The sequence below is a fragment of the Pituophis catenifer genome, unplaced genomic scaffold, assembly GCF_029215685.1.
Source record: "Pituophis catenifer annectens isolate HBS135680 unplaced genomic scaffold, rPitCat1.0.hap2 SCAF_7, whole genome shotgun sequence".
NCBI classification, from domain to species: domain Eukaryota; kingdom Metazoa; phylum Chordata; class Lepidosauria; order Squamata; family Colubridae; genus Pituophis; species Pituophis catenifer.
This window is the reverse complement of record NW_027256887.1, coordinates 6304480-6327986: the sequence shown is the minus strand read 5'-3', so window position 1 is coordinate 6327986 and position 23507 is coordinate 6304480. Positions and strand designations below refer to the sequence as shown.

At 42.6% G+C, this 23507-nt stretch overlaps 1 protein-coding gene across 1 annotated transcript in view; it reads right to left on the bottom strand.

Moving 5' to 3' along the window:
- Window positions 1–23507, bottom strand: part of RELN (reelin) — a 290109-nt gene that overhangs the window by 147336 nt on the left and 119266 nt on the right. The window contains exons 13-18 of the mRNA XM_070947738.1: window positions 18409–18537; window positions 16819–16928; window positions 14017–14083; window positions 11795–12028; window positions 10991–11152; window positions 5212–5448 (exon numbers count right to left, since the gene is read on the bottom strand). Coding sequence (XP_070803839.1) covers window positions 5212–5448; window positions 10991–11152; window positions 11795–12028; window positions 14017–14083; window positions 16819–16928; window positions 18409–18537 — 939 coding nt within the window. The remainder of the gene's footprint in view (window positions 1–5211; window positions 5449–10990; window positions 11153–11794; window positions 12029–14016; window positions 14084–16818; window positions 16929–18408; window positions 18538–23507) is intronic.

Sequence of the window (23507 nt, the reverse complement as noted above, 5' to 3'; positions counted from 1 at the left end):
CAAATTTCATGGAGATGAAAAAGCTTCAAGAATCCGTTTAAAAACAACTGTGAGATCTCTTTGCTTGCTTTATGAATGAGTATGTCCTTCACTAAGTATTCCTTGATGAAGGAATTTGGTTCTTGATTAGAAATGCATTATCCATTTACCGTATTTTTCAGAATATAAGATGCACCTACATTTTTTGGTGAGGAAAAGAAGAAAAAGAAATCTCCCTCTGCCTCTGAGCAATTTTGCCTCCTTGCAGCAAACAGCAAAAAGCCTGCTTTACTTTCATTTTCGTTTTCAGCATAGCTTGATTAGCACAAGAAAAAAAAAATCTGCTCCAGCAATTTACCTCCTTGCAGCAAGCAGCAAAGCCCTGCGCAAAACAGCTGAGAGCAAAACAGCTGAAAGTCAGGAGGCCGATCCAATCAACTTGTGCTAATTAGGCTGTGCTGAAGCTGAAAGGAGCTGTTTTTTTCTTGCTGTTTGCTTGCAAGGAGGTAACTGCTGCAAGGCAGAGGCCAAAGGGTGGGGGCCAGTGGGTGGGCGGGACTACATTTGGTGTATAAGACGCACCTAAATTTTCACCCCTTTTTAGGGGGGAAAAAGGTGCATCTTATACTCGGAAAAATACGGTATTTATGGAGAATAATCAAGGAATCTAAAAACTGAATACAACACACACACAGAGGCATACAAACACACACAATGATATATTTTTGCCGTTCTACAGCAAGCAAACAGGAATAATTTTTAAAAGCAGACGGGGCAGTGACTGACAGCTGAACTAAATGAGAGGTAGCATGATGATATTATACATGTCAGAGCTGAGAACTGGATTTATTTATGTAAAACATTTATATAACTGCCCGTCTTATAATCAGCTCTGGCCAACTCCCAATCAAAAGTTAAAACAGCATAAAAGCTAAATTGAAAGTATAAAAATTAATACATTAAAATACCGGCAGTCTTTCACTTATGACCACAATTAAGGCCAGAATTTCTGTTGCTAAGTGAGAAATTTGTTAAGTGAGCTTTACCCCCTTTTACAACCTTTCTTGCCACCGTTGTTAAGTGAATCACTGACTTTGTTTCGGTTAGTAACCCGGTTGTTAAGTGAGTCTGGCTTCCCCATTAACTTTTGCTTGTCAGAAGGTAAGAAAACGGGATCACGTCACACACACACACCGGGACAGTGCAACCGTCATAAAAGTGAAGTCAGTTGGCCAGCATCCAAATGTAAATCACGTGACCATGGGAATGCTATCTGAATAATGGTTACAAGTTCGCTTTTTTCCAGAGCTGTTGTAAATTTTGAAGAGTCACTAAGTGAACCGTTGTAAGTTGAGGACTCCCTGTAATTTGAAGAGTTTGCATTGCTTTAAGTAGTGTATTTCTCTGGTTTCGACCTTAAAAAAATGGGTCAGAATGTTATGTAATTGCGATAATGTGGACTGATATAGCTACGGCCAATGACTATCATTGATTTGATTTGACAAAAAGCCCCTGTAGACAATCTTAAGACATCTTAGGTTTTAGCAGAACTAGGATATAAAAATAATATTAATCCATTAAATAGGGTCCTAAAGGACTCAGCTACATGGTTTATGCTAGACAACCTGTGATCTGTTGGGACATCCTTTCCAGAGACAGTTCCTAATCAGATTCCTTAATGCCTTCAACAGTGACAGAGCTTCTAATGTCCTGCCTTCACTGGAAAAGTTGGGAAATATTCAGAGATGTATCTGCCGTGAAAATAGAACTGACATAGAACTGTGTCGCTCAGTCAAATAAAAGCACAGGAAATGTTTTTAGGACATTCTGTAGAATGCCATAAACTGTGTTATGATAGCAATAGCAGTAGAGTTTAGACTTATATGCCGCTTCACAGTGCTCCTTCACAGCCCTCTCTAAGCAGTTTACAGAGTCAGCCTGTAGCCCCCAGTAATCTGGGTCCTCACTTTATTGACCTTGGACGGATGAAAGGCTGAATCAATTTTGAGCTGGTCAGGATCGAACTGCTGACAGTGGGCAGAGTCAGCTTGTAATATTGCGTTTTAACCTCTGTGCCATCAGGAAGAAGCATGAGGAAGGGAATAAGAGAAGAAGGAAGGAAGGAAGGAAGGAAGGAAGGAAGGAAGGAAGGAAGGAAGGAGGAAAGAAGGAAGGAAGGAGGGAGGGAGGGAGGGAGGGAGGGAGGGCGGGAGGGAGGAATAGCAATAGCACTTAGACTTATATACCGCTTCACAGTGTTTTTACAGCCCTCTCTAAGCGGTTTACAAAGTGAGCCTATTGCCTCCAACAATCTGGATCCTCATTTTACCGACCTCGGAAGAATAGAAGGCTGAGTCCATCTTGAGCCGGTCAGGATCGCACTGCTGGCAGTGAGCAAGAGTCAGCCTGCAATGCCGCATTCTAACCACTGCGCCACCCATCTCGTAATATTTATGATCATTTTTATGTCGTAAAACATTTTATAAAATTTACCAAATTTCAATTCCAGAAGCATCAGAGACCCTGGATTTTGAATGCATTCTGTAAGTTAACCCAATTGCAGGCATTTTGGTTGAAAAAAAAAATATTTCCCCATGATGCACTATTTCGATTAGTTAAAGGTTACGGGAAGAAGAGTTTTAGTGGTGTATAGGTAGTTCTTGACTTACAACAGTTCGTTTCGTGGCACTGAAAAAAAGTGACTTATGACCATGGTTCATACTTACGACCGTTGCAGTCAGATGATCAAATTTCAGACACTTGGTAACTGACTCATATTTATGACGGTTGTAGCGTCCTGGGGTTATATGATCACCGTTTGCGACCTTCTGACAAATAAAGTCAATGGAGAAGCCAGATTCACTTACTAACTTAGCAACTGCAGTGATTCGCTTAGCAACGATGGCAGGAAAGGTCACAAAATGGGGCAAAACTCACTGTCTCGCTTAGCAACAGAAATTTTGGGCTCAATTGTGGTCGTTTAGGTGGCAACTACCTGTATAGAACTTTTTTTTTTTTTAAAGATGTGTTTAAAACCACAGGCAGATTATTTTCAACTCATTCTACAATCACGGCAAAATTTAATATCCCTAATTCATCTACAAAAAAATTAGCCATGAATTTTTGAACTTGGAATTTTCAAGGAGAATCTGTTTTATAACTGAATGTTGCTTGGAACCAAGCGATCCAACCTTAAAAACATTTTCAAAACCATTAATTAATTCCAACAAAAGAAACTAAATAAGAATTTCAGCATCATTTTGACGACAGAACTTACAGAATTGCCAATTATGTTCGGGTGAATCGCTTAGGTCCTGCTAGACCGAGCGGATAACGAAAACAGAGAATTGTTCATTAATCAGGTTTCAAAAGGTGAAACGCATCAGTCTGGTTTAATTTGCATGAATCAATTATCATAACTGAAAGAAAACCAACGCAAGTTAATTATTCTTTCATTTAGATCGGTTCAGGAGAAACTTCCAAAATGTTACAAGCAGGGAAACTACGTCAATGCACACCCAAGATAAATCGCATTCACATCTCATCGCCGTGTTAAATTTACCCCCCTCATTACATACAGGTCACCGAAGACAATTGTCGTACATGTTTGAACCCTGGGGAAAATTCTAATGAAAAACAAGAGAGAGAATCATTTGCAGAAATCAATTAGCCTACTCCGCTACTCATTACTTACACGTGCCTTTATGATCCTCCACTTAAAAAAAGATTTGCAGCCTTGTCCTCAAAATACATTACACAAATATGAACCCACAAAATTTATACCGCTAAGTATGAAAATTGTTCGGTGGATTTTGCTCCATTTTACGACCTCTCGTCGTCAAGTCAATAATCACAGCCATTTAATTAGTAACGTGGCTGTTGAGTGAATCTGGCTTCCCTTATTGACTTTGTCAGAAGGTCGCAAATAAGAATCGCATGACCCCGGAACCGTCATAAATATGAGTCAGTTGCCAAGCGTCTGAATCACGTGGCCATGGGGATACTGCAACGGTCATAAGCGTGAAAAATGGTCCTAAACCAGTTTTTTCCCAAAAAAATATTTTTCCATATAAACATACATATTTTGTGGACAGTGTATTGACTGGGTCAAGTCTTTTTAAAACAATGTTAACAATAATAATACAAATTAGTATGTATAGTCCTAATCTTCCAACTTCAACAATAGTATTTTCTTTTTGTAATCCTTTATCATTTTCCCATTAATTCATTTAAACATAAATAACATATTTTTTGCACCATGTATTTACTATTCCCTATTGAGCACACAATTACTTAATATTTTAACTGCTCATTATTCCACCATAACTTCAATATTCCAAATGTGTAAGATTACTAACAATGTCAAATATTAACAATATTTAATCAATCCCGGGAATCTATCTCAAGATCCCCACAATTTCCAAACCTTAATATTTAAAATCCACAACATACTTTAACATACTGTAAATGTTAACAATACAATTAAATTTCATAATCCTAAATTTCCATCCACTAGTCTTAACTTGTTACATATATAATATAATATAATAATAATAATAATAATATATAATAATAATATATAATATAATAAATATATATATATGCACATATACATACTATTTTAAAAGGGACGTGGTGGCTCAGTGGCTAAGATGCTGAGCTTGTCGATCAAAAGGTCAGCAGTTCAGCGGTTCGAAACCCTAGTGTATGTAACGGAGTGAGCTCCCGTTACTTGTCCCAGCTTCTGCCAACCTAGCAGTTCGAAAGCACGTAAAAAATGCAAGTAGAAAAATAGGGACCACCTTTGGTGGGAAGGTAACAGCGTTCCGTGCGCCTTTGGCATTGAGTCATGCCGGCCACATGACCAGGGAGACGTCTTCGGACAGCGCTGACTCTTTGGCTTTGAAACGGAGATGAGCACCGCCCCCTAGAGTTGGGAACGACTAGCACATATGTGCGAGGGGAACCTTTACCTTTACTTACTACTGTTTTCCCTATTAGTATTTTTCCATTTTATTAAACTATTTTTTTTTCAGTGCCATTGTAACTGTGAACACTTATGAAATGAATTATTATAAGTCAAGGGAAAACTGTAATCACTTGCTTGTCCAATTTCTATGCAAGTCATGAGCTACACAACATATACCCATTGGGAACATTTAAAGAATTGTAATCTTTACTATGAAAACAAAAAGTTTAGCCAGAGCAAAAGATTTTAAAAAAGGGACTCACCAGAGTGTCCAGTCATGGCCACAGTATGGTTGTACATTCCCCAAGTAGAATCCAAGGGACTGAGTAACTTCCAACAAGTTGGTGAAATCCAGGCTAATGCTATTGAAAAGCACGGAGGTCATAATGATTTCATCAATGGCCCAAACATCTTCGCCTTGAGAAGAATGATATGGTTGCCACCATCGGAACTGAATGCCAAACTGTCTCGCATCTTCTGGCAATTCCACCGAAATTATTCTTTAAAAAAAAAGAAAGAAATGGATTTATGGAAACGGCCTAAGTTACAGAAATCACTAAGATGATTCTAACTCTTCATACTATAGGCCAGTGATGGCTAACCTTTTTGCCATCGCGTGCCAAAAGCGGTGGGAGCGCGGTGGGGGTCACATGCATGCGTGCCCACATCCATAATTCTATGCCCCCCCGTGCTCCCCCCACTTTTGGCATGTGATGGCACGGTGGGCCCGATAGGCCCGTTTTTTTGCTCTCCCCAGGCTCCAGAGCCTTTCTAGGAGCCTGGGGAGGGCAAAAACGGCCTTCCCCACCCCCCCAGAGGCCCTCCGGAGGTCGGAAACAGTGTGTTTCCTGACTTTTGGTGGGCCCAGAAGGCCTGAAAATCAGCTGGCTGGCGCATGCATGCGTGTCAGAGCTGAGCTCGCGTGCCCGATATGGCTCCGTGCGCCACCTGTGGCACCCGTGCCATAAATTCGCCATATAGGCTATAGGCAGTCCTCGACTTATTATCACAATTCAGTGGTGGGCTGCAACTGGTTTAACAACCGGTTTTGCTCCCCTTCTACAACTGCAATGATTGGTTTTATCCACTAGATGGTAGCAAAGAGATCCAAGAAAATCTGAACTCATTTCTGCCATCTCCTGGTTAGATTTTTTTCCAGTCCAGATATGACAACCTTAACTTTAAGGGATTAGGGTTAGGGTTAGGGTCTCAAGAGAGAGGAAAATGGGGATAAATTGAATTGTTAAGTGTCTCAGGCTGTATTTCTAACCAGGTTAATATTCCTACATAAAGAGTGTTGAAGAACAGATAAAGAATGGTGGCTGGAATTGTGTATGTCTAATTTAATGAAAAGAAGGACTAGGGGAGACATGATAGCTGTGTTCCAAAGAAGAGGGGATCAGTTTGTTTTCCAAAAGTGCCAGAAGGCAAGACGAGAAGCAATGGATGGAAACTAATTAAGGAGAAAGAACTAGAGAAATTTCCTGACAGTTAGAACGATTAACCAGTGGAACTGCTTACCTCCAGAAGTTGTGGATGCTCCAACATTAGTAGTTTTAAAGGAGAGATTGGACAAACATTTGTCTGAAATGGTATACAGTTTCCTGCCTTAGCAGGGGGTTGGACTAGAAGACCTCCAAGATCCCTCCCAACCCTATTATTCTGTTATCTTCCTTATTCAACATTGCATTACATTTTTAACTCATTTATTCTTGTCTTGCTTGCAGTTTTTGGGAAGATTTATTTTGCAATAAAAACCTCAGTCTGACATCAGGGCTAAAGACAATATTTGTTAAGATTTTCAGCAGCTTTTTAGCAGTCCCCAAAATGAATAATACATAATCTGTACATGCTCTTGCGTTTCTGCCCCTGGAACTATTTCTTTCCCTCTACATTTAAATTACTCCTGGAAGACTAGACTAGACTAGACTAGACTAGAATAGAATAGAATTCTTTATTGGCCAAGTGTGATTGGGCACACAAGGAATTTGTCTTTGGTGCATATGCTCTCAGTGTACATAAAAAGAAAAGATACATTCGTCAAGAATCAAAAAGTACAACACTTAATGATAGTCATGGGGTACAAATAAGCAATCAAATCATACTAGGAAACAATCAATATAAATCGTAAAGATACAAGCAACAAAGTACAGTCATGCAGTCATAAGTGGGAGGAGATGGGTGATAGGAACGCTGAGAAGATTAATAGTAATAGTAATGCAACCTTAGTGAATAGTTTGACAGTTTGATGGAATTATTTATTTAGCAGAGTGATGGCGTTCGGGAAAAAATTGTTCTTGTGTCCAGTTGTTCTGGGATGCAGTGTTCTATAGCGTCGTTTTGAGGGTAGGAGTTGAAACAATTTATGTCCAGGATGAGAGGAGTCTGTAACAGTGGTGAAATCCAAATTTTTTTACTACTGGTTCTGTGGGCGTGGCTTGGTCGGCGTGGCAGGGGAAAGGATACTGCAAAATCCCCATTCCCTTCCCACTCCAGCAGAAGGATATTGAAAAATCCATTCCCACTCTACTCTGGGAACAGCCAGAGGTGGTATTTGCCAGTTCTCCAAACTACTCAAAATTTCCGCTACCGGTTCTCCAGAACCTGTCAGAACCTGCTGGATTTCACCCCTGGTCTGTAAATATATTCACAGCCCTCTTTTTGACTTGTGCAGTATACAGGTCCTCAGTAGAAGGCAGGTTGGTAGCCATTGTTTTTTCTGCAGTTCTAATTATCCTCTGAAGTCTGGGTCCGTCTTGTTGGGTTGCAGAGCCAAACCAGACAGTTATGGAGGTGCAGATGACAGACTCAATAATTCCTCTGTAGAACAGGGCTGGATATCTTGATGAGCAGATTCTCTTACCCTTTTGTCAGTATCTGCTAGGGATTTTTGACAACGTCAAGGAGTTGCCCGCAGTGAGGACAGACTCAGCTGTCAATCAAGCCGGATTTTATAAACAGAACTAAAGCAAGCACCATCTTGTTCTTACTCGGGGGCAAAAACTGTCTTGGCGGGAGACGCCGTTTGGCTTTTTTCTCTGCGCGTGTCAGTTTTGTGCCAAAGAGTGCTGGCAGAGAGCACAAAGCACATATTTCATTCCTTGATGAAGCAATTTTCTTTTATGTGTATTTCACCGTAGCAGGAAGTTCCATTCTCAATCTGGCGGGGAGCGGAGAATGGTACCCAACAAGAATATCCAAGCATAAACATTAATTCTAGCGAGGAAGGGACAGTCAACAGTGTCCTGCTGCACGGTTCGTGAGCCAAGCCCCACGAGGAGCCCTCAAGAAACCCTCCTGGCAGCTGTGACAACAAAACCTACATTTGATGAAGTGTGAAGAAAATTAAGAATAATATTGAATTTCCAGGCGCAATTACGGGACACAGCCATGGGGTTCATACATTAATTGCCATGGCAATGACATCTTTGAGAATGTTCCATAAATCAATAACAGCAGATGCCCACATGAAACACGCAAAGGCAAAGGCTGAGGCATAACAACACTGAGGGATGTTTATCCCCATCATCAACGCACAATAAAATATTGGCAAAGGAACTTTCAATATCCTACCAACCTTGTCTTTTTTTCCCCTTTCAAATAAAACTCTGTAAATCAAGTAGGAAGGGGACTAGTAAAAAGAAATTCATACATTAACTCCGACATCTTCCCCTTGTTGGGTCTGACAATAACCACAGTATGTGTTGTTGTTGTTGTTGTTATTCTTTTAGTCTGTGCTGCCACAACTTTGTATCTTCGCTTGTGAAGAAGAACACACAAACGCACAGTTAAAAAGCGCTTTTTATGCTGTCTTTGTGAACTTCGATTCAACTTGTGACATCATGTTTATTACTGAAGGAGGATGTGTTAATTGATTAGCGAGAGGATCAAGTGGTGAAACTGAACAAGTAATTTTGAGAGACAGGGTGTAGAAGGGAAAAAAAATATTTCAGGCAATTAAAAGAATAGAAATAGTATAACAGGGTTGGAAGGGACCTTGGAGGTCTTCTAGACCAACCCCCTGCTTAGGCAGGAAACACTATACTACTTCAGACAAATGGTTATCCAATATCTTCTTAAAAACTTCCAGTGTTGGAGCATTCACAACTTCTGGAGGCAAGCTGTTCCACTGATTAATTGTTCTAACTGTCAGGAAATTTCTCCTTAGTTCTAAGTTGTTTCTCTCCATTATTAGTTTCAATCCATTGCTTCTTGTCCTGCCCTCAGGTACTTTGGAGAATAGCTGGACTCCCTCTTCTTTGTGGCAGCCCCTGAGATATTGGAACACTGCTATCATGTCACCCCTAGTCCTTCTTTTCATTAAACTAGACATACCCTGTTCCTGCAACCGTTCTTCATAAGTTTTAGCCTCCAGTCCCCTCATCATCTTTGTTGCTCTTCTCTGCACTCTTTCTAGAGTCTCAACATCTTTTTTACATCGTGTTAGATTGTGTTAGACTGGACATGCCTAGTTCCCTCAATCGTTCATCAGTGGGTTTACTCTACCATTTTCTTCTTTTTCTATCTTCAAAACTAGCAGAAAAGGTTGCCGTGAGTCTTAGCAATCACAGTGAAACAGGGCTCTAATGGTCTCCAGAAGGAGACCTCAAGAGAACCTGTAGAATCTCTAAGACTGGATGCTCACTTGGACAGAATTTTGGGACTGAGAAGATGCAGCTATTCTAGTAATAGAATTACTCGAATAGAATAAAAGAGGGATGCGGTGGCTCAGTGGCTAAGGAGCTGAGCTTGTCGATCGAAAGGTCAGCAGTTCAGCGGTTCGAATCCCTAGCACCGTGTAATGGGGTGAGCTCCCGTTACTTGTCTCAGCTTCTGCCAACCTAGCAGTTCAAAAGCACATAAAAAACGCAAGTAGAAAAATAGGGACCACTTTTGGTGGGAAGGTAACAACGTTCCGTGTGCCTTTGGCGTTGAGTCATGCCGGCCACATGACCACAGAGACGTCTTCGGACAGCGCTGGCTCTTCGGCTTTGAAACGGAGATGAGCACCACCCCCTAGAGTCGGGAACGACTAGCATATATGTGTGAGGGAAATCCTTTACCTTTATTCTAGTAAACTGAACCTGGATCTTCTCAATTCTTCAAGAGATCACCCCACAACATTCCTCACAACATCGCCTCTTGAAAGGATTGTTATTGGGATTTAAAAAACAGTAAGAACTTCTGCAGAGCCTCAAATTTCTTCGTACAAAGGCAGGATAGAAAGCAGATACATCAAGGCTACAATAGGTTGTAAAAAGGATTATAGCAATTTGACCAGGGGTGAAATCTACTTACCCTCCTTACTGGTTTGGAAGTGCACACGCCCCACGCGCCGAACCTCTGCGCATGCGCAAACCAGTGGTGGGTTCGTCCCGGTTTGGTCCGGTTCGGCCGAGCCGGTAGCGGTGACAATATGACATCACCGAACTGGTTCTCCCCCCCCCCGCCCTCCCACCCCCTGCCCGCCCCCCCCACCCCCACGTTATTCTTACCTTTTATTTGGTCCCACCCCCAATCTATTGCTGCCTCCTGAGTCCCAGCTGATGACTAGAGGGAAAAAAAACTGTTTAAACTCTTGCCGCGGGGCTTCAAAGGGCCGCCCTACTGCTGATCAGTGTTAAAAGCAAACAAATGAGTCGGGTCGTAAGTGCGAGGACTGGTCGTAAGTGCGAGGACCTTCCAGAAATGACTCTGACCAGCTAGCCACGCCCACCTAGTCACATGACCTCCAAGCCACACCCACAAAATAAGCCACACCCACAGAACCGGTAGTAAAAAAAATTTAGAACCCACCCCTGGCGCAAACTATTCTGCGCATTCGCAGAGGGTAAAAAAACAGGTTGCTTCCTGGTTAAAACCAGGAAGTAACGACCGACCGGGTGAGTGGGCGGAGCCTCAAGCTGCCATCGCAACCGGTTCTCCAAACTGGGCCGAACCGGGAGCATTTCACCCCTGAATTTGACCATGGGCACAGAGGCTATTGAACTGCTTCCTAATAGGATACTTTGGCATTGTGTCCCATTAAAGCAATGCATTTACCTTGGCTCGTGATAGTTGAGATACGGGTAATGTTCCAGAAGCTTCCACGTAATCCCGTTGTCGTACGAGTAGTGCAGTAAAACACCTTCGCCAGGTTGATCTGGGGCTTTGCAAGTACTCAGAACAGATCTGCTACCGAGTCTCAGAGTGAACTGGAGGAATCTGGTTTGACAAAGAGTTCGAATCATTATAAATTACCATCTCCGCAGGATTCTCTTCCCAGACCTGCCATTTTATTTCATTTTAATCCTTGTACATTAAAGCGAAGCTAACATCAACAATACTGATGGCTCCTTGCCGATGTTGAAATTGTTTATTCAGTCCAGCCAGGTAGTACGGCGTGGATTGTTTTTAAATGCCAATCACTATTGCATTCCATTATTTATTAGGAACCGGAGGGGTGGAGGAACGATTGAATGGATCTAATCAGCTGCCACAAGCTGTCAAAATAAATACAAGCCCGTAAATAATTAACCAGCACTTGGCTCTGACACTCACTTTTTGATATTAATGTTGCATGTTTGCAAACTCAGGCACTGTATAATTACCCCCCAATGTATTAAACACTTAGCCCTGCAAATAAAGTTTTTTTTTTTTAAAAAAAAAGCATTCTCGTATCCAGAATTAAATGTAAAAATATACGAAGCCGTCAAAAATTCAAGCGCTGGATTTTTATTTTATTTTTTTCTCGGTCAAGCAGAAGCTCCTCTTTTTAATTGAAAATATAAGAGATTCATCCCAGAGATTCATGATCCAGAACTGAATTCAAAGGAGCCTGCATTGTTTTCGTTTATCCCCGTTTACCTTGATTGGGAGCTGTCGAAGAAAGACGTGACGAGTTGACGTCTCCCATCCTTGTTAAAAACCAGGGCTTTGCCGCTCGCTAGGACTCCGCAGCCGAAACTGACTTCAGCACCACGGATAGAGTAAAAGTTGTGATAGGAAGAGAGCCTGGAATTGCTGAAGGTTTCCGAGATGAACATCGGAAAAGTTTGAGAAGCCATTTCGCACGCCGGACCTGAAAAGCCAGGATCACACCTGTGACGGAAAGAAGCAAAATATCAGCTAAATAGGATCGACCTTTGAGAGAAATAAGTCGTGAATGTTGTACGAGATCTTTAAGAAATACAAGCCACAAGGTCACAAAAAGCTAATACCCATGTGTCTCCCTCTCCTCATTTGTTTCGATTTTAATTTTAATTAATTAATTTATTTGTATTCCACCTTATTTTTGCAAACAACTCAAGGTGGCAAATATATCCAGCACACCTTTCTCCTCCTATTTTTCCCCACAAAAACAACAACAAGCCTGTGAGATGGATTGGGCTGAGAGAGAAGGATTGGTCCAAAGTCTCGCAGCTGGCTTTCACAGCTAAAGCAGGACTAGAACTCACAATCTCCTGGTGATTGGTCCAAAGTCACCCAGCTTCTTTCATGGCTAAGGCGGGACTAGAACTCACAGTCTCCTGGTGATTGGTCCAAAGTCACCCAGCTGTCTTTCATGGCTAAGGCGGGACTAGAACTCACAGTCTCCTGGTGATTGGTCCAAAGTCACCCAGCCATCTTTCATGGCTAAGGCAGGACTAGAACTCACAGTCTCCTGGTGATTGGTCCAAAGTCACCCAGCTGGCTTTCATGGCTAAGGCAGGACTTGAACTCACGGCCTCCCACTTTCTAACCAAGTGCCTTACCCACTAGACCAAACTGGCGTTCTTCTTTCCAAAGTTATCAAAAAATGAAACTAAACAGTCCATGACTAACTGCAAGTATAGGATTTTGCTATTATTATTGTTGTTGTGGCCACTCACACAGTCAGCCAGATCTTTAGACTGGATTTAGCATTTTTTTATCCAGCTATCAAATCCTTCTCAAGCCCTTGGGATAGATAAGACATGGTTGTTTAATAATATTAAAGGTATATTGTTGCAGCCTGTAAGATGTTCCAGATAAAGCTGCCTTTTGCAATTGACTGATGGGGGATTTTGTCAATGACAATGATGCTCAAGCGGTGTTCCAGATTTCTTGCAATTGCACCCAAGGCACTTATTACAATTAGTGCTGATTTTGCTTCCACAGTGGTTCCACTTCTATTTGCAAGTGCACAAAATCCCCTCCTTTAGAGGTCACAGACAATATCTCCTCTGAGAGGTTTTCTTATGATTTCATGGGAAGGCATTTCCACAATGCAGTTGAACAATAAATAGAACATAATAGAATAACAGAGTTGGAAGGGACCTTGGAGGTCTTCTAGTCCAACCCCGCTTAGGCAGGAAACCCTACACCACTTCAGACAAATGGTTATCCAACATCTTCTTAAAAACTTCTAATGTTGGAGCATTCACAACTTCTGGAGGGAAGTTGTTCCACTGATTAATTGTTCTAACTGTCAGGAAATTTCTCCTTAGTTCTAAGTTGCTTCTCTCTTTGATTAGTTTCCACCCATTGCTTCTTGTTCTACCCTCAGATCATTTGGAGCATAGGATCACTCCCTCTTCTTTGTGGCAGCCCCTCAAATATTGGAACACAGCTATCATGTCTCCCCTAGTCCTTCTTTTCATTAAACTAGACATACCCAATTCCAGCAACCGTTCTTCCTATGTTTTAGCCTCTGGTTCCCAAAGACTTCCAAATAAAATAAAGGCTTACAAATATGTTTCAAATTAGAACGGTCAAAACCTAAAAGGGCTACCCACTCTCATGATTTAGAAAAAAGTAGAAAGATAATCATTCAAATGACAGAGAATTAATTAGAACCCAAAATAAGTTCCCCCACCACCACCACCTCTAGTTCCAGTTAAGGCTGTTGTGTTAATGTCATGACAGTCCACGCATTCAATCTCCTGTAGAGATATAGTACGTCTGATCTAAGCAAAGCAGGAATCTGTCATTTTGGGGGCGGGGGGGGGGAGATTCTGATTGTGCTATCAGGAGAAGCTGTAATACCACAAGACAGGTTGTCCTACAACCGAGAAAACAACTTTACAGAAACGCAAAGACGCTGGCCAATGCGTTGTGATCAGACTTACTTGCAACCGGTTCTCGTGCATTGACCTCGCCCTGAGCAGAATTTGAGACAAGACGGACCAATGTAAACTGCAGGAAAGGAAAAAAATAAATAAATGTGCTGAAGTTAAATTCCAGAACTTTGTATATATTTAAGTGGTGGGCATACAAAATTCATTACAATGTATCTAGCAAGACTAATTATACACAGGTTGTCCTTGATTTAGGATTGTAATAGAGCCTGGAATTATGGTTGTAACTTGTGCTGGTCATTACCATGTGATTGCACTTGATTTTACATAATGGAACGGAACAGAACAGAACAGAACAGAACAGAACAGAACAGAACAGAACAGAACAGAACAGATGGAATGGAACGGAATGGAATGGAATGGAATGGAATAGAATAGAATAGAATATATGGAATGGAATGGAATGGAATGGAAAGGAACGGAACGGAACGGAATAGAATAGAATATATGGAATGGAATGGAATGGAATGGAATGGAATAGAATAGAGTAGAGTAGAGTAGAGTAGAGTAGAATAGAATATATGGAATGGAATGGAGTAGAGTAGAGTAGAGGAGAGGAGAGAAGAGTAGAGTAGAGTAGAGTAGAGTAGAATAGAATATATGGAATGGAATGGAATGGAACGGAACAGAACGGAATAGAATAGAATATATGGAATGGAATGGAATGGAACGGAACAGAACGGAATAGAATAGAATATATGGAATGGAATGGAATGGAATGGAACGGAATGGAACGGAATAGAATAGAATATATGGAATGGAATGGAATAGAGTAGAGTAGAGTAGAATAGAATATATGGAATGGAATGGAATGGAACGGAACAGAACGGAATAGAATAGAATATATGGAATGGAATGGAATGGAACGGAATGGAACGGAATAGAATAGAATATATGGAATGGAATGGAATGGAGTTGAGTCGAGTAGAATAGAACACAATGCCTTTGTGTGTGTGTGTGTGTGTGTGTGTGTGTGTGTGTGTGTGTGTGTGTTTGTGTGTGTGCCAGAAATCAGAAGTAAATAGCAGTTTTCAGGGGAGGAAAAAGTCAATATTTGAGGTCATGACATAACAGGAGGCTGCAAATGGCCGCTGGCTGCCAAGCACTCAACATGTGATCATGTGACTACAGAGGTGGCCATTGAAACTTCAAACCCAGGCGACCGGGTAGTCCATTGTAACTTTGAACGGTTGCTAAACAACCAATTATAACTTAAGGACTACCTGTAACTTTTAAAAACTTCTATCATACTTTTGACAGCAGATAGAGAAAAAAAAGTTACTCAGAGAGCTACTGCTTCCCTTTCGCCAGATGCCTTCACACAAAGATTCTCCAAATAGTTAATAGTAGTAGAATAATAGACTATTATTCTATGTTCTACTTATCTGCCCAAGACGTTACAACTGGAATAACCGCAACCAAACAAGTAATTCCCTAACCTAAACTTGATTCTATTCTCAGCATGGCCTGAGATTAAGAATGATTATGAATGTCTGATATTAATATTCCTTCACTTCTGGAAAGTGGTAGCCGCACTTCAAATATTTAATATGGCCTTGAAACATGGACTACTTCATCCCTGCTTCAATACAGAAGTGAACGACCTCATAAGGACATATTAAGAATGAATTATGTTTTCCAAGAGGGGTTTTCAGATTAAGAAGGCTCATAGAAGAAGGTTCTTGCTTAAATAAAAGAGTTTTCTGTCTCAAAATTACTTAAAAAAAAAAATTAAAGTTAGAAGATCATTAGGAGCCTGGGAAGACATCAGGGGTGGGCTTCAAAAATTTTAGCAAGGGGTTCTCTGCCCGGTTACTGAGTGGACATGGCCATGGTGGGCGTGGCCTAGTTGGCCTCCTGTATCATGATGGGGGGGGGCATTTTTGCCCTCCCTGTGCTCCGGAGGCTTTCCTCGAGCTTCCGGGAGGCTCCGGAGGCCCTCTGGAGGCCGAAAACAGGCCCATTTCTGGCCTTCCCGAACTTCCAGTAGGCCTATTTTCACCCTCCCCAAGCCTCCGCACACACCCTGCACTTACCTGCATCCAAAATGGGCCGCGTGGGGACTCCTGGGAGGGGTGGGGTGGGATGGGCGGGGCCAGCCAGGAGTGGGATTTGGGGGTTCTCCGAACTGCACAGAATCTTAGCTAGAGGTTCTCCCGAACTCCTGCTTACCTGCAGCATCCCACCCCTGGAAGACATCCTGAATAGAGTGAGGGGAGGTTTAGTCATCCAGTCTCCTGTCTATTTTCATTTCACACATTCTCAAAAGTTCATGGCAGGTGAAATTTGTGGACAAACCCACAGATCTATACTGTGGGGCTACTCTAATACACCTCTGCATCTGGTAGAATCTCTGTCAGAATCGTATAGTAAGCAACCCCTGATTAATCTAGAGAACTTTGAGAGGAGTTGTTGTTATTATATTTTCCCCATGTGCTTCACCCTTTAATGGTCCAGCTGTCCCTATGACACACCGTTTTGCCTAGTTAAAGGTTACACACAGGACAGTTTTGGTACTATGTAGATAACACTGGTCAAATACTTTGGCCACCTAATGAGAAGGAAGGACTCCCTGAGAAGAGCCTAATGCTGAGGGCAAAAAAAGACGGGGATGGCAGAGAACAAGGTGGCTGGATGGAGTCACTGAAGCAGTCGGCTTAAATGGATTCCAGAGGATGGAAGAGGACAGGAAGGCCTGGAGGAACGTTGTCCATGGGGTCACAATGGGTCGGACACGACTTCGCGACTAACAACAACAACAAGATAACACTGGTGGTAATAAATACTACTAACTGCTGTCAATTGCCCACATGTTTCCAAGAACCGATCCGGTTTGTCTCCATCGAATTCTGGTATCTCTAGTTAAGGCTGCATTTGGAAGGGGAATAGTTATACGGTTCCACCTGAAACAAAAGAGATGAGATTTCCGGCTTTTAAAGTTTTTGAAAAGTTGATTTTAAAATGTAAAGTCGTTCAAGCTTAAACAAAAACACAGCAATTCCAGTTCCGTCTACAAACAACATCAGGTTGTTTTTCATTGCGGGTAGTCTTCGACTTACGATCACAATTGTGCCCCTCGTTTTCCACTGCTAAGTGAGTTTTGCCCTGTTTTACAACCTTCCTTGACACAGTTGTTAAGTGAATCACTGCAGTTGTTCAGTTAGTTAACATGGCTACCGTCGTAAATACGAATCAGTTGCCAAGTGTCCGAATTTTGCTCACGTCATCAGGGGATGCTACAACAGTTGTAAGTGTGAAAAATGGTCACAAGCCGTTGTAACTTCAAACAGTCACTAAACGAACTGTTGTAAATTGAGAACTACCTGTATTGACCTAAATTCGGTGAGAATGTTTAGTAGTGGCCAAAATTGTGGGAACCTTTTGAGAAAAGTGTATTTGTGAGGTTGGATGGCTAATAACACCTCTTTTTTTTTGGAGTTTCAAGATAATCCTATTCCACTGCTGGAATGGCCTGGGAATAGCCCAGACCTTAACCCAATTGAAAATCTAGGGAGCCGACTAAAGAAACTTGTTAGTCAGAAGCAACCCAGCAATAAAACCCAGTTAATAGAAGCCATCATTCAATCTTGGTTTCACATGATAATAGCTGCAGAACTAAAAGACTTGGTTCACTCCATGGGAAGATGTTGTAAGGCCATAATTCATGCTAAAGGTTACCCAACTAAGTATGAACTAACATGGTGATCATTTTTGTATATCTTGTTTTTCTATGGTGATCATTTTTGTATATCTCGTTTTTTCTACGTATTTCACTTTTCTTCTCTATACTGTAACTGCTATTCTAATAGCAAATCCTTCACAAAAGTTATTGCATTACATTCTTGCTTAAATTATCTTTCCATTGATATTTAATTTTATGGCACTACTTCAAAAAAAAAGTAGTGTTATTAGCTAGTTTTAGAAAATACACTTTTCCCAAAAGGTTTGCACAATTTTGGCCACCAGTGTAAATGTAATGGTATAAATCCTACCTCAGTCATCTCTCAACACACAAAATTTACCACTTTTGAACAATCTTATTCCACCATATGTTTTAGATCTACCCTACTGTTGCTTTCAGTTCAGAAAGAATTTCTAGAAATATTGTATATGGTTAAAACTAGGTTTTAGTTTCGACAGATGCTTCCAAAACGAAACATTGTTCTATCAAGTCCATTTTCATCGCTAAAACCCTTGAAGATGGAAGGGCCTTTTATTAATTTTGGGAGAAGAGCATTTTTAACACCACAGCACTTATTTATAACTGCCTTGGTTTGTCAGAGAGAAGAAATTACAAGACGTTGTTATCTTCACAGAATCCCGAACGATTTAAGTTTTTCATCATGCTTCAGACAGTTATTTTGCACAAAAATATCCCCTCACCCACTGTAGTTTTCGGATGCGTAGACCGTGCTGTGGGGAAGATGGGATCCAGCACAGGTCTCTGGCAAACATTCGGAGTGAAGCAATGACCAAGAGCGTCCATGGTTGGTGGAGAATTCCAAGCTAACACTGCCAACAAAAAGAAAGACACAAAAGAGAACAATCTGATTTCTTATCCGGATTAAATTGCCATAAATTGGTATCTGCACCAAGAATGCATAAAAGCTTTATAATCACGGCTTACTAAATAATTGATCTTCCAGATGCTTGAAATATGAAATGCCTGGGAGCGCTGAAAAGCTGAACAATTCAAGATGCACCAAAAACACGAGATGGTTACCCACGTCAGAAAACGTTTGGCCTGGTGGGTATGTTGACAATGCCTCTAAAGCCTTACTTAAGCTGCAGGCACATTTGATTAAATTCTACTCAGCACTGAGTATTATCATTAGCACTGATGAGAAGCCAGACCAAGAGAAATTGAGAGGAAAGGTTGGGGTGATTCTGCCAACAATAAGTTCCTCGGAGGATTTTGTGTAAGGGTTAGAAGGCTAAATGTTTGGGTTAAATTGTTTAAGGGAGATTGTTGGTAGTCTCTGAGCTTGGTTGTTTTCTTGGAAACGTTTTAGTACCAAACTAGGTAACATCATCAGTGCTAGAAGGGAATGGGATTTGTGGAAAGGAGGAGGAGGAGGAGGAGGAGGAGGAGGAGGAGGAGGAGGACGACTGTGGGCTCCTTGATGTTCTCTGATCTTGGTGATTTTCTTATAGATGTTTCATTACCCAACTAGATAACATCATCAGTCCTAGAAGGGACTGGGGTGTGTGGATTGGAGGAGGAAGAGGAGAAGGATGAAGAAGACTGTGAGGTCCTTTGAACCTTGGTGCTAGTGTGGCTAGAAGGGTGTGGGGTATCTAATGAAACATCTGCAAGAAAACCACCAAGCTCAGAGACCACCTCCAACCTCTCATTTCAATGGGGAGCAACAAATATTCTCCTTTATCAGTAAGCTTTATAGTTATTAAGTTCAGCGTTAGAAGGTATGAAGTTCTGTATGGATGCCTAGTCAACACAAACATTTTCGGAAACTGAATGGGAAAGACAGACGTTGACTAGAGGACATTGGGGAGAACGTGGTGAGATCCTGCCTGCAGCTCTCACCAGTCAAAATTCAACTCCCGATCTTCAACGAGGCCATTTCATCCCCATGGGAGAGCTGCTTCGAAGCGTCAGAAGGACTTCACAGCATCTCTTCCCTGCCCTCCATTTTCAATCATCTTGTGCCATCTCCTGTCACGTAAAAGTGTGGGCCGGTCAAAGCAGAGTGACAAACATATTGCCAGGAACCCTGATGGAGCGGTGGTGGGAATGCGGTATTGGAGGCTGGGCTCTGCCCACAACCTGGAGTTCGATCCTGACGGGACTCAGGGTTGACTCAGCCTTCTGTCCTTCCGAAGTCAGTAAAATGAGGACCCATCGCACAATTCCTGCCATGAGGGATTTGTGAGAGATCTCCAGTTGATTTATTCTTGTGGGTGGTTCTTTTCTTTTCTTTTCTTTTTTTTTTGACTCAGAACAACACAGTGGTGAAATTCAATTTTTTTTTTTTACTACCGGTTCTGTGGGCGTGGCTTGGTGGGCATGGTGTGGCTTGGTGGGCATGGTTTGGTGGGTATGGCAGGGGAAGGATACTGCCAAATCCCCATTCCCACCCCACTCAGGGACCAGCCAGAGGTGGCATTTGCCTGTTCTCAGAACTACTCAAAATTTCTGCTACTGGTTCTCTGAACTACTCAAAATTTCTGCTAGCGGTTCTCCAAACTACTCAAAATTTCCACTACCGGTTCTCCAGAACCTGTCAGAACCTGGTGGATTTCATCCCTGGAACAACACCAACTCCTGAAATTTTTAAGAAAACATGGCCGCCCCTCATTATGAAAAATGAAAGTCAGCTACACCCATTCTGATGAAGCATGAGCCTTATTATATTCTGGGAGCTGCCCAGTAATTGGGGAAGCATTAACAGAAACTTACTCGCTTGAAAAATGTGGTGCGCGTACCCTAACGTAAGCGGAGCAATTTAATTCGAACGGCCCCCATTTAAAATGCCGCAGATGATACATTAAAACGAATTAATAATTCATTAGCTTGACACCAAATAAGCAGAAGACGACTTACCCGTCTCACAGAATCATTTATTTGGATACGGCTTCTCTTGAAGAATGCCTTTTTATGCAAGTTATTCTGCGCCCGGTATTTTAAATTTGCATTAAATGGCTTAGGAGGCTTCACTGATTCCATCTGAGGTAAAAAATTGATATGGATACCTCGAGGACCCTATTCACTTCGTATATTTATGCGAGGTTTCCTACACTCCCAGTCATGAAATGACGGCGCTATTCAAAATAACGCTTTAATGGCTCAAGAAACCCACGCTGCCAAATTGTTTTTGAAATTCAGATGAGATTGGTTGAGAGTTAGCAACTCGTAAAAAAAAAGAGAGAGAGAAACAAAAAGTGGGTTTGAGGAAACAAAAAGAAAATAAACTAACGTTTCAAAAGAGATCAAAGGCTCCGTGAGGAAAGCTTCACGATCAAGCAGAAAATTATGCTGATCCGTGTATCTTAAAAGAGACTTTCGTTTAAAAAAAAAAAAGAATTATTCATATTGCAGCTTCTATTCAGCGCCGCTTACTAAAAATGGAAACACTTTAGGTCCCCATCCTGAGGTGATATTGTGCTCAGCACCAGCAGAACAAATAAATATCTATACGAAGAAGGCCCTCATTTGCATATAAATGTACAGCAGACTCGAAAGACTGACAACAATGCATGGCAGCAGCGATGAAAAAGGGGATTTTTCACCAGCCTCTTTTATCCCATAAAATTTGGAACCGCAGTTTCCAGAAGAAACTTCTTGGAATCCCCTATTTCTGGAAAAACCTGAGGGAGGAAGCTCTGCTTTAAATTTTTTAACCATTTCTTTCCCCAGTGTTTTTATTTGTTTGTTTGTTTATTAGGTGCAGAAGGCACGCAATGGCCAAAAGGTTGCCAGTGGGCCCAGTAGGCCCGTTTTTTTGCCCTCCCCAGGCTCCAGAGTTTTTCTTGGCGCCTGGGGAGGGTGAAAATGGCCTTCCCCATCCCCCTGGAGACCCTCCAGAGGCTGGAAAGGGCCCATTTCTCGACTTCTGGTGGGACCGGAAGGCCTATTTTCCACTCCCTCCAGGCTCCAGAGGCTTTCTTGGAGTCTGGGGAGGGTGAAAATGGCCTTCCCCATCCCCCTGGAGGCCCTACAGAGGCTGGAAAGGGCCCATTTCTCGACTTCTGGTGAGACCGGAAGGCCTATTTTCCACTCCCTCCAGGCTCCAGAGGCTTTCTTGGAGTCTGGGGAGGGTGAAAATGGCCTTCCCCATCCCCCTGGAGACCCTCCAGAGACTGGAAATGGCCTGTTTCCCGACTTCTGGTGGGCCCAGAAGGCCCGAAAATCAGGTGCCCGGCACGCGTATGCGTGCTGGAGCTGAGCTAGGGCAACGCTCGCGTGCCCACAGATATGGCTCGATGTGCCACCTGTGGCACGCGTGCCATAGGTTTGCCATCACGGCCCTATACCATTTGTCTGAAATATTATAAGGCAGGAGTATCAAACTCAAGGCCTGGGGGCTGGATCCGGCCCAAGAGGTGCTTACATTTGGCCCGGGGGGTTGCCCTGGAAACAGCAGACCAGCCCGTGGTGTCTCTGTCAGCAAAAATGGAGCTCGGGAGAGATGCAAGCAGCCATTGCAAGCTCCACTTTTGCTGGCAAAGGGTTGCAGGAGACTGTCACAGCCGAAAAGAGTGCTTGGGAAGGTCGTGTGTGGCTCTCCTGAGCTCTGTTTTTGCTGGCAGTGGGTTGCAGGAGGCTGTTGCAGCCGAAAATGGAGTTCAGGAGCCCGTTTTACTCACTTACTTACTTTATTTGATTTATATACTGCCCTACTCCCGAAGGACTCAGGGCAGTGAACAGCCAAACAGTAAAAATACAGAGATACAAAATTTAAAAACAAAGTAAAATCAAATTAAACAATTTGTCCCAGCCAGATTAAAACACCCCAATCATTTAAAAACCGATTAAAATTTGCATAATTAAAAAGAGGGAAAAGATTAGGCCAGGCCTGCCTGGCGGAATAAAAAGGTCTTAAGAGCGCGGCGGAAGGTGCGCAGATCTGGGATCCTCCATATCTCCGGGGGGAGCTCGTTCCAGATAGTACGTGCCCCCACAGAGAAGGCTCTCCCCCTAGGGGCCGCCAGTCGACATTGTTTGGCCGACGGCATCTAGAGGAGCCCCTCTCTATGAGAGCGTACTGGCCGGTGGGAGGCTATTGGTGGTAGTAGGCAGTCCTGTAGGTAACTAGGTCCTAAGCCATGGAGCACTCTAAAGGTGGTAACCAATACCTTGAAGCGCACCCGGAAGACCACCGGGAGCCAGTGCAGCTCGCGCAGGAGAGGTGTTACATGGGAACGCCATGTCACTCCCATTACCACCTGCGCGGCTGCACTCTGCGCCAGTTGGAGCCTCTGGGTGCTCCTGAAGGGGAGCCCCACGAAGAGAGCATTACAGTAGTCCAGGCGGGAGGTGACGAGGGCATGAGTGACCGTGTGTAGGGAGTCCCGATCCAGAAAGGGACGCAACTGGCAAATCAGGTGAACCTGATGAAAAATCCTCCCGGTCATGGCCATCAAATGCTCTCCCCGGCTTGGTCCACCACAGGTCCCTCCGACATGAGTGATGTCAAGCAGGCCATGCCCACCCAGGCCCCCTGAGGTCAAACACAGCCCTGATGTGGCCCTCAATGAAATCGGGTTTGACACCCCTGGTGTAAGGTCTGCTGCTTGGATGTGGGATTGGTCTGGAGGACCTCTGGCGTCCTCCAACTCTATGATTCTGTTTTGTTATTCTAAAGTTATCTTTTTTTTACAACCATGTGTAATAATCCCATCAAGCCCAAAGAAAGTCCAGAATGGTATAGGATCTCCTGCCATGGGCAGAGGATTGGACTAAAAGACTTCCAAGGTCTATGTGTCTGGCATAAATTGAAACATTTAGTTGACCAGAAGATTTA